Source organism: Oryctolagus cuniculus, chromosome X, assembly GCF_964237555.1.
Source record: "Oryctolagus cuniculus chromosome X, mOryCun1.1, whole genome shotgun sequence".
In the NCBI taxonomy this organism is placed as follows: Eukaryota; Metazoa; Chordata; class Mammalia; order Lagomorpha; family Leporidae; genus Oryctolagus; species Oryctolagus cuniculus.
The window spans coordinates 50,738,493-50,755,093 of NC_091453.1; the positions used below are offsets into that span (position 1 = coordinate 50,738,493).

Here is a 16,601-nt window from a genome sequence, read left to right on the forward strand (position 1 = left end):
CTTTGTGGGACTAGCAATTGTCTTGGGACAAAAGCAGAGGAGTTACTCTGCTTTTCAAATAAATAAATAGACAGACCTTTTAAAAAATAGTAGTAAGAGGAGGCCGGCATTGTGGCATGGCAGGTAAAGCCACTCCCTGTGATATCAGCATGGTATATGGGCAACCAGTTCATGTCCCAGCTGCTTCACTTCTGATCTGGTTCCTTGCCAATGCACCTGGGAAAGCAGCTGAGGATGGCCCAAGTGCTTGGGTCCCTGTAACTGCCTTTCAAATAAATAATTAAGTCTTAAAAAAGTAAAAAAGCACAGGCTGCAGAGTCAGACAAAACTGAGTTTGCTTTCCGGCCCTGGCTTTTCCAAGTTATGTCACCAAGAGCCTGTCAACTACAGCGTATTTCTTCATCTGTAAAAGCAATAATGATCCTTACATCTACTTCATATGGTCATTGAAAGGACTAAATGAAATTGCATGTGGAGTAACAGGCATATAATAAACATTCATTAGTTGCTATTAGCTCCCTGCTCTAGCTCCCTCCTCCCTCCCACTCTCCTCTAAGCTATGTTCCTTGCTACCACCAAAGGAACAAATCCAACCACTCTGCTGCTTGAAATCCTTCATTGACTCCCCCCAACCTCTTCCCTCCACACATCATTTACAAAGTAAAATCCGAATTCCTTAGTTTGATATACATCGCAACCCCATACACACAACCCTCCAGCCACATTCAACAGTAGGCCATGACCCAGATAAAATCTGCTTTTTCATACTCCTGTGGTTTCCTGCACTGTTCACAATCAAACCCTCCCCTCAGTCCACTTCATAAGCACCCACTCCAGACTCAGGGCAAGCGTGTCCTTCTTTGTGCTTCCAGAACACCAAGCACTTCACCCTGCCCTGCCACAAGTCACACTGTTTTGTCACGCTTACCTGCTTGTCTCCCTTATTACGTTGTGAGTTCCCTGAGGGGGAGGGACTATGTTTTATTCATGTTTATAACCCTAGCAGCCAGCACCAGGCCTGGCCTCATAGATGTGTGTTGAGTAAATAGATAAATGAACAGTTTTTGGTCTAAGCAGCACTCTGAAGTCTGTTCCCCTACTACTTCTGTAGCAACCAGGATCCATACATACACAGTCCTTTACCAAACCCCACTACCGTCTGCCCCTGCTCCCAGCTGTGCCAAACACTCCAGCCAAAATTTCTGCTGCCCAGACAGTCACGGGAGTCTGGGACTAGTCCAACTAGAAGGGGTGGGACAGAAGACAATAGTCTCAGTGTAGGCTTTAACCAATGCCAGTGCTGAGATCAGAGTCCACCCCCAAATCTCAGAGACAAGTGTTACTCTCCTTATCCAGTACCTAACCTTTAGTGTAGCAAGGGGAAAACCCATCTCAAGATCATTCCTTAAGTGGAACTAGATTTGAGGGCTGCTAACACCATCCTCCTCAAACCCCGAGTAGCCAATCAGCATACACAGGCACAACAGATCTTTTTGTGGTGGCCAGAGGGGGGACACTTCTCTGAAGCTCTCTACCTTCAAAGTCATGTTCATGATCATCCGTAGCAAAGAGTAAGAAACAGTTTCTTTTTTTTTAACTTTCTTTTAATAATAATTTTGTAAAAGTCAGCAAGCAACTACAGAGATCATTTGAAAGTTGGCAAGTAAAAAAAGGCAGACAAGAAAGAGCAAAGACATCCTTTACTCCAAGATAAATACAGAGCGCAATTAGTATTCCCCACCAACATCACAAGGGAGAGCTAGCCCTCTCTGGGGTCAAGAGCACGCTCCTTTATTGTGAGGGGGACTAGACAGCATTCAGGTGTGATGATGTCAAATCTAATGGGTACAGGAACTGCTAAGATCAAGGTCTAGAATATTAGCCCTAGACTTAAATGAGGGTTTGTCACTCTTAATCTCTTCCAGGCTGTGCCGGATTCCATAGCCGAAATAGATAGCAAACCCTGGTAGAAAAACAGAGCTGTTAGGTGGGGAAGTAGTGACTTACTAGGCCTCTGACAAGAGCTCAAGAGGGAATGATTTGGGATGGGACATGTCAGAGGCTTAGTCTTCCAAGTGGATACCTACCAATCAGCATCCAGACCCCAAATCGGGCCCAGGTTCCAGCTGTCATTTGCATCATAAGGTAAACATTCACAAACATGCTCATGAGTGGGAGGAGAGGCAAAGCAGGCACCTAAAAACAAAGTAAAGGCTTCTGTGTACATATCATAGGGTGATCTGCAGAGAGGCCCATATCCTACTTGGGCCAGAATAGAGTCCAACCTCTACTCCTACTCTGTATTTCACTGGACACTCACTTACCATACCTCATGTGGGGCTCCAAGAATATGCTGAGTTTGGGAAAATGGAACCAGAAAGGAACTTAAAAGGGTCAGAGAAAATGTCTTTGGCCTGGGTACCTTTGTTACTTTCCCTTTTATGTCCAATTAAGACATCTAGTTCTCCTAGACCTCCAGGATCTCTGGAGCCTGTTCTCCCATGATTGGTTTGTTGGGGAAAAAGAGAGAGGTCACTTACCTTAAAGTGAAGGGGAGTGGAACTCTGTGGCTGTCTCCAGATGATCCCAGTAATTCCAGTAATGAGCACCAGGAGCAATACAACCACTGCAATCCACACTGGGTCTCCAGAAAGCAGTGGAACTGGCCACTGGGCCAACACCAGGCAAAGGAGAGTCAGCAATAGAGCTTCAAAAGTCAAGTTGAGAGACATCAAAACCAACTCCTGAGACCAACATCCTAAGATATTAAGCACCCCCTTCAAAGGAAGGTCATCCTCTCTAGTTCTTTCTTGGTAACCAGGTACCACATACTTTCACCCCATCGTGCTGATCTCAGAGCCACCCCCAGAGAAAAATTCCACTGCTCACCAAGCAGCGAGGAACAAACATAGACAACTTGACCAGAGAGTGTGGTGGGGATAGAATTGACTGGGCAAAACAGTCCCTGAAGGGTCAGCTTCTCTGTTCCAGGCGTCTTCTCCTCCTGCAACTCCTCTTCATCCCCAGTCTTCACCTCCTGGTCAGGCTGATACCTGAGGCAAGGATAAGAAGGCAGTATTAAGAACAACTCCTTTCTGGTCTGGCTGAAATGCCCATGAGAGCATTGCAGGCATGGAAAGCCAAGACACTGTGGCAAAAAATGACCTACATGAAGGACCTCGGTGAATGAGACCCCAGTGGAAAGAAGGGGCCATCAAAGAAGGATGTACTTTTCTCTGAAGGGAGGAGAGAACTTCCACTTTGATTATGACTTTATCTAAATACTTACAGAGTTTGTGGACTCAAAAGGCTTCTACAGCCTAGGCAGCTCATGTCAAGAGCCTCAGGTGATCACTGACGTCATACATAAGAGTGTCAATTGTTAAATTAACAACAGGAGTCACTGTGCACTTACTCCCCATGCAGGACCTCTGTCCTCAATGAGTTGTATTATGAGAGTTAACTAAAACTAGCTCTCAAACAGTTTGTTTGTGTGTGTGTGTGTGTAATTTTTTAAAAATCTTTAGTATAGAGTTGGTTTTCTGTGTATAAAGTTAATTAAAAAGAATCTTAATGGAGAATGGGACTGGGAATGGGAGAGGGAGGGGTGGGGTGGGAATGGGGGTGGGAGGGTGAGTATAGTGGGAAGAATCACTGTATTCTTAAAGTTGTACTTATGAAATTTGTGCTCCTTAAATAAAAGGTTTCTTTGGGGAAAAAAAAGAACAACTCTTAACCACTCTTAACCTTTTCCCAAGCAGCTCATTAAGTATAGGGAGGGGTATCTAGATTTAAGGAAAGCCCAGATGATGGAAACATCAGATTAACAGATTCCTGTTGTTCTTAATCCATGAACAAAAACCTAAATCACACCAGGGTGGGCGTTTAACCTAGTCATTAAGACATTGTGTCCCACACTGGAGTGCCTGGCTTTGTTTCCTGGCTCCTACTCCTTAACTCCAGCTTCCTGCTGACAAAGACCCTAGGAAGCAGCATCAGTGGCTCAAGTAGTTGGGTTCCTACCACCCACATGGGAGACCTAGATTGGGTACCCAGCTCCAGGCTTCATCCAGGCCCAGTTCTGGCCATTGCAGACACTTAGGGAGTAAACCAGCAGATTGGGCCACCATTTGTGATGCCAGCATCCCATGTTGGGGTGCTGGTTCAAGTCCTGGCTGCTCCACTTCCAACCAGCTTCTAGTCTGGGAAAGCAATGGAAGATGATCCAAGTGTTTGGGCGCCTGCCATGCTCACGGGAGACAAGGATGGAGTTCCAGTTCCTGGGTTCAGCCTATATCAGCTCATTGCAGCCGTTTGGGGAGTGATAGAAGACCTCTATGTCTCTCTGTCTTTGTTTTAAAGATTCATTTTATTTATTTGAAAGATAGAGTTGCAGAGAGTGGTAGAGACAGAGAGAGAGAGAGAGAGATCTTCCATTCTGCTGGGTCACTCTCCAAATGACTACAATGGCCAGAACAGAGCTGTTTCAAAGCCAGGAGCTTCTTCCAGGTCTCCCACATGGGTGCAGGGACTCAAGCACTTGGACCATCTTCTACTGCTTTTCCTAGGCCATAGCAGAGAGCTGGATCAGAAGAGGAGCAGCTGGGACTCAAACCGGTGCCCACATGAGATGCCAGTACTTCAGGCTGGGGCTTTAACCTACTGCACCACACTCTTTCAAATAAATAAATAAAACTTAAAAAAACAAATCACAACATGCAGAGAAAGGTAATCTCACCTGAGGATGAGAACACAGATAGCTACCAGGGAGTAAGCAAGCAGGGTCCCAATTGACATGAGGTCCACAAGATCCGTGAGTTTAAAGATGAATGCCATGAATGCTAAAATGGATGGGTAGAAAGCAAAAAATAAGAGGTATAGAAATCAAGGAATAGCAAAGTGGAAGGAGTTGCTTAAACAATTAGGGGAAGGGGAAAAGAGCATTTTTCACCTGCAATCACGCCAGAGACCACTGTGGCCAGGATGGGGGTGTGTGTGCCGGTGTGGATGCGGGCAAGGACACGGAACAGAAGGCCATCCTCTGCCATTGCGTAGATCACCCGAGGCATGGGGAACATAGAGCCCAAGAGGCTGGAGAAGAGATTGCCCAGAGTGGCATGAGATGACTGGGAGCCTCCTCCCCCAGCCTGTGGGTTTAAGGCCTCTCTGCCTCCCACCCCCACCCCAGGTACAGCCAGCCCTTTGCAAGGCATCTCTGCCTCCCCCATCCCGTACAGCCCTTTGCAGCGGGGGTAGGTTCTGCCACTGAACACTAGAACCCAAGACTCCTGACAGCAGAGGCAAACCAACATTTGATGCTGACCTGGTAGAAAGAGCACAGAGGGAGCCGACAGCCACAACGTAGCGGGCAGGGGCCCATCCGATATGGAGAAATGCCTCAGGCAAAGGGCTCTCAGGCTGCAGCAGGTAGTAAGGCATCATGAGGGTGAGTGCCGAAGAGACACCAAAATACGCCAAAAAGCAGACCAACAGTGAGATCACAATGCCCATGGGGATGGAACTCTGTGGATTCTTGGCCTCTTCCCCTACAGGGAGGGGCACAAAGTTCTGCATCAGGCAAGCAAGCTCGCTCCTCTACCGCCCCCAATCTGCATGCAGCCCGAGCACACACTGTGCCCAAGGCCCAGACACAATGAAATGCCTGTGTTACCGGTGGTAGCAATACAGTCGAAACCAACAAATGCATAGAAACAGGTAGCTGCGCCACGGAGGATCCCCTGGAGGCCGAAAGGCACGAATCCTCCAGAGCCCAGAGGGCCCAAGCTAGAGTGGAAGAAGGAATGGAGAAGGTAAGGGTGTGCTGGGCCAGCCCTGCACCTCTTGTCTAATGTCAAACTACTTAGCTAGGTCTTTAAGGCCCAGCCTGGCATTCTTCCCCATCCCCATGCCCAGTCCTTCAGCAAGAATCCCCACCACCACCCCCCATCATGCGCCCAGCTCTGCAACCCTCCCCCCCTACCAAGGGTGACTCTCTAACCTAGAGGTGTCATTGAGTCCAGTCCTGGCCAACTCATAATTCTCTTCCGAGAGCTTCCAGTTGTGCACATCCCCCTTGATGAAGCCAGAGATGATGACAAATCCGAGAACCAAAAGGTTCACCGCCGTGAACACTTTGGTTACCAGAGCCGACTCACTCGCCCCCAGAGCCAGCAATCCTGTTGGAGAAACACAGGTAGGACCCTAAGAAGCTCTAAGGGCGAGCTCTGTTTCTCTGCTTGCCTCCCTGAGATATGGGGCAAACCATCCTCCCCAGCTTCCCTTCTTCCCCGCTATTATCTTCTCCATCAAGCCCTTCTCAGGCCCAAGCCCCATCGTCATCCCTGGCAGTAATGATCAATCCCCATCCCCTGCACTAGACCTTGCCCCTCGCCTCACCAGTGAGCAGCAACACAAGTCCCATAGCAAAGAAGTCTGGGTACTCTGCAAGGACATGGGGCACATGCAGTGAGATGGTCCCCTTCAGAGTCTCGGAGATGTGATTCCCAATCAGGTTGTCAAAAGCAGAGCTCCAGGCCCGGGCCACACTGGCTGTACCTGGTGGAGCAGAGAGAAACACTGGGTCAAGTTCCCTGCCTTTCCTAGAGCAGTCTCACACCAATCCCTACTCTCTAAGGAAACCAGGACAGAGGTGAGTAAGAATGAACAATTGCTCCATGCCTTCAACCCTCCCAGACCCCCAACACATGCACAAGGTTCAAAAGTATTGAGGTCCTGTAAATAATAAAGAGCATTTCTGCTTCATCACATCCCCCGCCCCCTCCCATTTGTTGGCCCAGGGCCCATTCGCTGGCTGTGCAGCTCCCTCCCTGCCCCACCATCTCACCGATGACATAGGAGAGGATGAGGTTCCAGCCAGTGGTGAAGGCCCAGAGCTCACCCACAGTGACATAGCTGTAGAGATATGCAGAACCAGAACGGGGCACCCGGGCACCAAACTCCGCATAGCACAGCCCAGCCAACACAGAAGACAGAGCAGCCACCAAAAAGCAGATCACAATGGAGGGTCCTGCTTTATCTTTGGCCACCTCACCAGCCAGCACATACACGCCTGCACCCAATGTGCTGCCCACACCTAGGGCCACTAAATCCACAGTGCTCAGGCATCTGGCAAGGCGAGTCTCTGCCATGCCTGGCTCCAGCGTACGTCTGCGTACCAGCTTTTGACCAAATCTGCGAAGTGCCTGCCACAGCATTCTAGCTGGAATTGAAGAGGATGCTAGGATCTGGTGAAAAACAAGACAAAAGCCCTTCAATAGGGCTCATTAGCCTTCAACTCTCAAAGTGAATTACAAAACCCACTCTGCCAAGTCTAGGAGCTCTGGGGTAACAGCCAGCGGCCATCCTGAAGGGATAAAGGCCACTTTACCTCTAACCTCAGACGTTTCATATGCCAAGTAGGAATCAGTCTCACACGGGTTTGAGAAGGACCAATTTTCGCAAAGGCAATTGGAAACCACACCCCCCCACACACACACAGCGGATTGGCTGTAACTTAATAGGGTTTATCCTAGACCCCAACCAAGGACTCCTGAGACCTAGCATGTCTGCTCCTTCACCTGAGATCCTCGGGAGTTAAACAGAACTCAACTCGGAGCAGGCTAGGAACTCTAGGGAGGACCCCCTTCCCACATCCAGTGTCCACTGGCCCTACGCAGTGCTCTCCCCAAGGACAGCCAACAGCCACAGCCCCGGACCGCCCAGAGGGCCAGGCGGGCTGACCGCTACAGAACCAAAGTGAGCACCGACTCCACTCCATCCCTCCTCACCAAGCCCGCAGCTCTGGCCTGGCGCTGCTCTAGTCCAGAGGAGTAAGCAAATGTTCCCCTACTTCCTCCCGCCCTGCTAGCCAGACCTGCAAGCATCAACAGAGAGGCGGGGCTTCGACATCTAAAGATTTGGAGACGCGCCCTGAGAGGGCCCCCAGGGCAGCCTGAGATCGCCCGCACCCTCCTCTCCACCTAGAAGAAGAGGTTCCGCCCGATGCTCCCAGACTCAGCTCCCAGGATTTTATGCCCCCATCTAGAAACACTCGGGGGCTGGAGTGGAGACGGGAGCTCTTGGTTCCCGGGGTCGGGGTCTCGGCAGCAACAGGTCACGGCCGCGTTGATGCAACTGCATGCCATGGTTGCCACAGAATCCTAGGTATGCCCGGACCCTCACAGGCCCCCCTCCGACACACGTGTCGGCCCCAAAGGCTTACCAGAGAGCCGGTGCAAGCCCAGGGAGCGGAGAGTCTCGGATCGGGTTCGGGTAGGCTGAGTTCAGCCGAGTTGGGTTGGGGCTGCCTAGTTGGGTGATTCTAGCTTCAAAGCTGCTGCTTAGGGTCGTTGCGCGCCAAGCGGCCCCTTATATACACCCAGAGGCGGGGCCGGTAACGTCATGGGATCCCACCCCCAATCCTCCTCCCCACACAGACACACACACAACACACCCAGGCGGACGCGCGCGCACACACACCCTCCTCGGCTTCTCAGCTTTGCAGAAGGGATTGCGTGGGCCTGACACACCGCTTCCCACGGCCACTGAAAGCCTGGCGTGGCGGGCAGCGAGAAAGCGCAGGGCAGCCTTTGCCGTTTGTCTCGCTGGTCAGACAGAGCAGGGCGATGAGAGGCTTCCCAGCAAGAGATCCCACGGGATTTTCTACCTTTCTACCTTGTTAGGATCAGTGACTCTAGATAGGGATGCGAAGGGCGGGGGGGGGGGGGGGGGTGCGCCGAGGAGGGGGGTGGGCCTGGATGGGTGGAGTGGGCTACAGCAGTCTCCACCTCATGCCCTCTCAGTCCTCCTTATCTTTCTTGTGTATTCGAGATTCCCTCATCAACAACAGCAGCAGATAGGGAAAGTCCTCTGACCGCAACCTCTCGGCTTCTCACCCTCAACTGTGGAAGCCAGAGAATGGAAGATGGCTTCAAGCCATCTGTGCCCAGAAAATTAACCCCATCTCAATGCTAGGCCCCAATCTCTCCAGCTGTTTCTAAGTATTACGCTAGCACACCGGAAATTCGAGGAGGGAGTTTAATTCCATTTTACTGACGGGTAAGCTGAGGTTCACTGGCCCCACCTCCCAACATCATTATTGTTAACCACCACCACCACCACCCCCCACTGAAGAAACCTGGACTGTTGAAATTCAATGCCTGCCTCCCAGAGTGACCATACCTCATTCAAATGCACAAGAAGAGGAGGTGGGGGTGTGAGAAAAGCCAAACAGGAAGAATCCGCAGTGGAGAAGCTGGCCCTTTTAGGCTGTGAGTTCCTAAGAAACAGAAGTGGAGCCGAGGAATCTCGGAAGGATGGCACTGGGTCATCTGGCCCGATCACCTGTTACTCATAAAGGAGCCCCAAGCGCCGTGAAGGTGTGGTGCTCCTCTATCAAGACATCTGGGGCATCAAGGACCAGCCCCAAGAGCTTGCTTTCCTTTAGTGATCCATTATGACTGTGTCACCCATGAAAAGAACCCTTTCTGAATAGTTAGCATTTTCAGCATTTATTGAGCACTGATTTCCTGTAGCCATGAAGAGACACAGAATCCCTCTCCTCCTGGTCTTAAGGATCTAATTAGGGAGTCAATGCTGCTGAGCTAGTATTTATATGCACGTTAGGAGTGCAGTATTTAGAATTATACGTAGCTCACATTTTGAGTTCAGCTACTATGGTCTTGAGCAATTTACCTAACATCTCTGAACCTCAATTTCTGAATGTACTATATGACATAGGCAGCGAAGTAGTACGGAACTGAGCCCCACAACAATATACATATTTCACAGAGTGGTTGGGATGCTTAGATGAGATTATGAAGCCAAGTCTGCCTATCTGGCAAATGGGAACTATGTGATAAGAACTGGATCCATATGCAGAATAAGGTATTAGTGTATATGATAGTAATCTGGGTGGGGGTCAGTGCTCAGCTGCCACTTACAAGGCTGACATTCCATACGGGAGCTGTGGTTTGAGTCCCAGCTACTCTATTTCTGGTCCAACTGTCTGCTAATGCAAGCAGCAAGCAATGGATGATGGCCCAAATGTTTGGGCCCTGCCACTCACATGGGAAACACAGATAGGTTGCCAGCCACAGCCATTGCAGACATCTGAAGAGTGAACTAGTGGATGGAAGACCTCTCTCTCTCTCTCCCTCTCTCTCCCTCTCTCTCTCTCTGCCTTTCAAATAAATAAATATTTTAAAAACTTGGGTGCTTCTGGCCTCAGAATCAGCCCTTAAGGCACGCGGATCTGGCTGAAAAGCCCATGAGAGTATTACAGGCATGGAAAGCCAAAACACTCTGGCCAAAAAAAAAAAAACCTAAATGAAAGATCTCCACGAGTGAGATCCCAGTGGAAAGAACAAGTCATCAAAGAAGGAGATACCTTTCTCTGAAGGGAGGAGAAAACTTCCACTTTGACTACGACCTTGTCTAAATATGATCAGAATTGGTGAACTCAAAAGGCTTCCATAGCCTTGGCAACTCATGACAAGAGCCTAGGATGATTACTGACGCCATAAACAAGAGTGTCAATTTGTTAAGTCAACAACAGGAGTCACTGTGTACTTACTTCTCATGTGGGATCTGTCCTTAATGTGTTGTCCAATGTGAAGTAATGCTATAACTAGTACTCAAACAGTATTTTTCACTTTGTGTTACTATGTGGGTGCAAACTGTGGAAATCTTTACTTAATGTATGCTAAACTGATCTTCTGTATATAAAGAGAATTGAAAAATGAATCTTGATGTGAATGGAAGGGGGGGGAGAGGGTTGCGGGTGGGAGGGAAGTTATGGGGGGGAAAGCCATTGTAATCCATAAGCTGTACTTTGGAAATTTATATTCATTAAATAAAAGTTAAAAAAAAAAAAACTTGGGTGATTGGATTATGGGATGGACTGGCAAATTGATGATGTAAATGTTCAAGGAGAAAAGTCATCAGCACAAACTGATTGTATAAAGAAGATCTCTTGTAGTATTAAGTAGGGGAGAGAGGTCGGCAGGGACTTAAGCTGAGCCTTGAAAAGGGAAAGATGGATGAGTTCTGTACCAACAGAGAGCAAAAAGTGAAGTCAGGGGCCCACGTGGAGAGGAGGCTGGCAAACACAATGTTTGTTGGGAAGCAGCGGAAGGTAAGGTTGAGTAAATGGATGAGCTCCTTCTTGGAGTAGTGAGTGTATTAAATGTATTACTCAAAATGTAAACAATACCCCTTGAAAGCCCTCTAGTCATGTGGTTGGTTCCCCTGGCAACCAGCGCCCATCCTGAGACTATTCAGCCCCCAGCTATCAGTCATACATTAACATACAAAAAGACATTTAGTGCTTTGGAGATTCCAAGGATTTTTAGGAATTCAGCCCCAGGAAACTGGGATGGAGACCTCATAGGTACAATTTCTTTTACACCACAATCTCAGAGATAAAATCTATATGCCATAAAATTCACTCTTTTTAAAGTGTACAATTCAGCAGATTTTGGGATAGTCAGAGTTGCGCACGCATCCTGAAAATTTTAGAATTGTTCATCATTCCTAACATAAACCCAATATCCATTCCCAGTCACTGTCCATTTCTCTCCAATCCCCTCCCTCAGCCCTAAGCAACTCCAAATCTATTTTCTGTCTATAAATTTGTTCAAGTGTTGGTCAAATGGTATAAAGTTTCAGTTGTTCAGGATGCAGTTTTGGAGATCAAATATATAGTGTGGTGACCACACTTAATAAAGCTGTATTAATCCTTGTATATACTTGGAATTTCTCAGAGTAGACCTTAAATATTCTCACCACACCTAAAAAAAAAGTAAATATGTGAGGTGATGGATATGTTGTTTAAATTTTTTTTAAGATTTATTTTATTCAAAATGCAGAGTTATATGGAGAAAGGGAGAGACAGAAAAAGGTTTTCCATACACTGGTACACTCCCCAAATGGCCTCAACAGCTGGAGCTGGGCGTTCCGAAGCCAGGAGCCAGGAGCTTCTTCTGGGTCTCCCACATGAGTGCAGGAGCCCAAGCATTTGGGTCATCCTCCTCTGCTTTCCAGGCACATGAGCAGAGAGCTGGATAGGAAGTGAAGCAACCAGGACTGGAACTGGCGCCTAGATGGAATGCCAGCGCTGCAGGAAGGGGTTTAACTGGCTGTACCACAGGCTGGCCTTATGTAATTTAGCTTGATTATGATGATCCCTCGCAATGTATACCAATGTCAAAACATAGATAATGTTTATAGGCCAATTGTACCTCGATAAAGCTGAAATGAAAAATAAGCAAAAAATGTAAGTCAAATGAGGAACAAAAGAAAAAAAATCACCATCTCACATCCATCAAAGTAATAACTGATTTAGGCAAGTATCATCAATAGAGGATCCTTGGGTGCTAGGAAACAGAATATTCATGTGATCTCAAAGTACCACCTGCAGATTACACATTAATTGTAAGGGGAAAGGTAGCTGCATTTGTTTTCTATTTCTGCTATGAAAAAGTACTACAAACTTACTGGCTTAAAACAACACATATTTATTATCCCACACTTTATAGAGGTCAGAAGTCTTGAACTGTGTGGCAGGGATCTTGGCTCAGGGTCTCACGGGATAAAATCAGTCAAGGTATCTGCAGGTTTGTGTTGCTTTTTAGATGCTCCACTTCTAAGCTTGTCCAAGTGGGCAGAATTCACTTCCGTGCAGTTCTAAGACTGAGGTCTCCATTTCTTTGACTACATGATCCTCTGCATCTTCAAGCCCCTGTGCATCAAAATCTCCTGCTTTGATTCTCTCTCACTTCTCCTCTTCTACCCTTAAGGGATCATGTGATTACAGTCAAGACAATTATCTTATTTTAAGGCCCCTGATCGGTAACCTTAATTACTTCTCCAAAATCCCTTTTCTCATATAAGGTACCATGTCCATGGGTCTAACATTAAAGGAGAAGGTCGTGGGCACCAAAATTCTGCCTAAAACAAACAGTACTTTTGGATGGAGAGATCTGATGGAAAACACTTTGATCAAATTTAGCATCACAAACAATGGGACAGACTGGCATCATATGCTTCCAGGTGTGATGCAAAGAGAGGTACATGTATCATCCAGGTCACTGTATCATCCACGACATACTTTTGCCAAGAATATTCAGCCTGGATCTAGGCATGAGGAAGCAATGAGAAAAACACAGATTGTGAGACATCCTACCAGACAAAAGACAATTAGCCAGCACTCTGTAAGAGGTCTTGAAAGGCAAAAGAAAAAAAAAAGTAGTATATATATATATTTAATTTACATTACAGTCAAAGGTTTAGTGCTTCACCAAGAGAGTGTTTTAGATTAAAGGAACTGAAGGGATATGACACTATAAAATGCTCCTTCTTTCACCGGAAGTTGTTAAAGAAAAAAAAAACAAGCCACACAGGGCATTATTGGGACTGTTGCAGGAATTTGAATGTGGCTCACGTGTTAGATGATAGCGTATCAGTACTGATTTCTTGTACATGATAACTGTATTGAGGTTATGTAGGAGGATGTCCTTGTTCTCAGGAGATATGAACTGAATACAGTATTTTAGGATGAAGTGTCACAAAGTTGCAAATGGCTCTATAAAAATAACGTGTGTGTGTGTGTGTGTGTGTGTGTACGTGTGTAGGGGGAGGGAGAGCAAAAACAGCAAATGTGAAAAATGTTGACAATTGTTCAATCTAGGTAAACGCTATGTGAGTATTATACTACTCAAATTATGCATAGCTTGATTTTTTTAAGCAGAAGATGGCCCAAGTGCTTGGATCCCAGCTGCCCACGTGGGAGACTTGGAAGTGCCTGGCTCCTTGCTTTGGTCTGACCCAGTCCCAGTCAATGAGGCCCTTTGGGGAGTGAACCAGCGAATGCAAAATTCTCGCTCTCTCCCTCCCCCTCTCTCTCTCTCTCTGTAAGTCTGCCTTTCAAATGAATAGATTTTTTAAAAAATACACTACCATAATTTTTAAAAAAAAACACACAATTATATAGTTCTGGATTTTCTATTTTTCCATTTAGCTATGTCTACTTTCATGCCAGCACATCAACTGTAGTTTTTAATTTAAAATTTACAAAGGCCAAGCATGTTCATGGGAGATAGAGTATAAAATAAAAAGTAAAAACTTCCTCCCTACCCAGTGTGATATCCTCACTATTTTAATGTTTTTTTTAGCTTCCTTCTTCAAGATTCTGTATCTGAGCAAGAAAGTATGTGGAACACAAAAGCACTGTCTTAGTTATCGTTTCATTACTACAGCAAATACCCAAAGGAATTAACGTCACAAAAAGAAAAGGTTTATCAGGCTCACAGTTTTGGAGGTTCAAGTCCAAAATCAGGCCACCTCTTGATCTGGCCTCTGATGAAGGCAGCAGATGGCAATGGTGGAAAATTTGGGGAGGAGGGATCACGTGGCAAGTCAGGATACAGAGAGTGGCTGGATTAAAACCCAGGCCTTCATAACAACCTTTTTGTGGGACCTACCATCTGAGGGCATGACCCCAATGACCCAAGGATTTCCCAACCAGGCCCCACCACTTAAAGTATATGATTACTGATTATACTACTCAGATTCTCTGGAGATCTGAATGAAGGTTCCACCACTTCCCAATAATGCCATCCTAAGGAACAGACCTTTAACATGTGGGTCTTTGGAGGAATTTCAACATAAAAATTAATATCCAAACCACAACAAATACATAACTTTTTAAAAATACAAATATGATTATAGCATATTGCCCTTTATCATTTTTTTCTTAAAATTATGCTTGGACTACTTTCCAAATCAATACCCATAGATCACCTTTCTTTCTATCTTTCTTTCTTCCTTCCTTTTAATTTTATTATTATTATTTAATTTATTTTTTGACAGGCAGAGTGGACAGTGAGAGAGAGAGAGAGAAAGGTCTTCCTTTTGCCGTTGGTTCACCCTCCAATGGCCGCCACGGCTGGCACGCTGCGGCAGGCGCACTGCGATGATCCGATGGCAGGAGCCAGGTGCTTCTCCTGGTCTCCCATGGGGTGCAGGGCCCAAGGACTTGGGCCATCCTCCACTGCACTCCTGGGCCACAGCAGAGAGCTGGCCTGGAAGAGGGGCAACCGGGACAGAATCCGGCGCCCCGACCGGGACTAGAACCCGGGGTGCTGGCGCCGCAAGGCGGAGGATTAGCCTAGTGAGCTGCAGCGCCGGCCACCTTCCTTTTAATTTAAAAATTCCTTCCTTCTTTACTTCCTGTATACTTTTTTTTTTTTGACAGGCAGAGTGAACAGTGAGAGAGAGAGACAGAGAGAAAGGTCTTCCTTTTTTTTTGCCGTTGGTTCACCCTCCAATGGCCGCCACGGCTGGCACGCTGCGGCCAGCGCACCGTGCTGATCTGAAGGCAGGAGCCAGGTGCTACTCTTGGTCTCCCATGGGATGCAGGGCCCAAGCACTTGGGCCATCCTCCACTGCCTTCCTGGGCCACAGCAGAGAGCTGGCCTGGAAGAGAGGCAACCGGGACAGAATCCGGTGCCCCGACTGGGACTAGAACCCGGTGTGCCGGCGCCGCTAGGCGGAGGATTAGCCTAGTGAGCCGCGGCGCCAGCCTACATTTTCTTACTTACCTGAAATGCAGAGAGAGAGAGAGAGAGAGAGAGAGAGAGATCCTCCATCCACTTGTTCACTCCCCACATGCCCAGAACAGCCAGGGTTGGGTCAGGACAAAGCTAGGAGCCAGAACCAGGAACTCCATCCAGGTCTCCCACATAGGTGGCAGAGATCCAAATACCTGAGCCATCACCATTTGCCTCCCAGGTTGTGTCAGGGAGAAGTTGCAGCCAGGACTTAAACCCAGGCACTCGGATATGAGATGTGGCCATCCCAAGCAGTATCTTTATCCATGTGCCAAACATCTGCCCCCACCTTACCCTTTGAGATGGCTATCTAGTATTCCACCATACCGATGGCATATATATATATATGTATATATATATATATACATATATATATATATATTCATGTAGTTTCCAGTTTCTTTTCCCGGCACAATGTTTTAAATAATATATACTTACCGTGTTTTAATACTTGCTAAGGCAAGATTTGCTCTTTTTATAAAGTACTCCAGGCAGTTTATTTTCAAAGGGAAACAACCCTTTTATAGTCAGTCTTGCTACAAAGCTTCTTTGGAAAATGCAAATTTGTTCCAAGGTGACTAATAAGGAGGATCAATTGGAGCAGAATGCGAATTTTGCCTTTGCTTACATGCAACGTGCAACTTTGTCCGAAGGAAATAGGAGGCAAAACTCAGAAAACTGAGCCCAAGCCACGCAGGAAGGAAAATACGTAATGAATACAGGCACATACTGCCAACATCTACCAGTTCCATGGGTTCACCATCCACACTGGCGAACTTTCCATCAGATTCCAGCTAAGCCTCCTTCCACTGTTTCACAAGCTACAACCTTTTGATGTCCACTTCCACAAAAAAACCTCAGGTCTTTTTCCAGAGAAAATGACATATTCTTGTAGTATTTATATATTTCTTATTTAATATGTGCAAAATGCCGTTTTTATTATGTTCCTATCTTCTGTGCATGCATGTCACTGACAAAGATTTTCAGTGTTGT

General features: G+C 46.9%; 1 protein-coding gene across 4 annotated transcripts in view; it reads right to left on the reverse strand.

The window, feature by feature from the left end:
- Window positions 1-1,582: 1,582 nt before the first annotated feature.
- Window positions 1,583-16,601, reverse strand: part of SLC7A3 (solute carrier family 7 member 3) — a 123,630-nt gene continuing 108,611 nt past the window's right edge. Inside the window, exons 1-12 of one of the 4 annotated variants that reach the window (XM_051827175.2) lie at window positions 8,222-8,383; window positions 6,845-7,268; window positions 6,397-6,555; window positions 5,999-6,176; window positions 5,672-5,784; window positions 5,324-5,546; window positions 4,952-5,091; window positions 4,739-4,841; window positions 2,890-3,053; window positions 2,541-2,707; window positions 2,088-2,196; window positions 1,583-1,963 (exon numbers count right to left, since the gene is read on the reverse strand). In XM_051827175.2, the coding sequence (XP_051683135.1) occupies window positions 1,839-1,963; window positions 2,088-2,196; window positions 2,541-2,707; window positions 2,890-3,053; window positions 4,739-4,841; window positions 4,952-5,091; window positions 5,324-5,546; window positions 5,672-5,784; window positions 5,999-6,176; window positions 6,397-6,555; window positions 6,845-7,214 (1,851 nt within the window). In that variant the 5' untranslated portion in view covers window positions 7,215-7,268; window positions 8,222-8,383 and the 3' untranslated portion in view covers window positions 1,583-1,838. Of the gene's footprint in view, window positions 1,964-2,087; window positions 2,197-2,540; window positions 2,708-2,889; window positions 3,054-4,738; window positions 4,842-4,951; window positions 5,092-5,323; window positions 5,547-5,671; window positions 5,785-5,998; window positions 6,177-6,396; window positions 6,556-6,844; window positions 7,269-7,787; window positions 7,810-8,221; window positions 8,384-16,601 lie in introns of those variants that run through there. The other 3 variants (XM_051827174.2, XM_070066651.1, XM_070066653.1) reach the window with 3 other exon arrangements.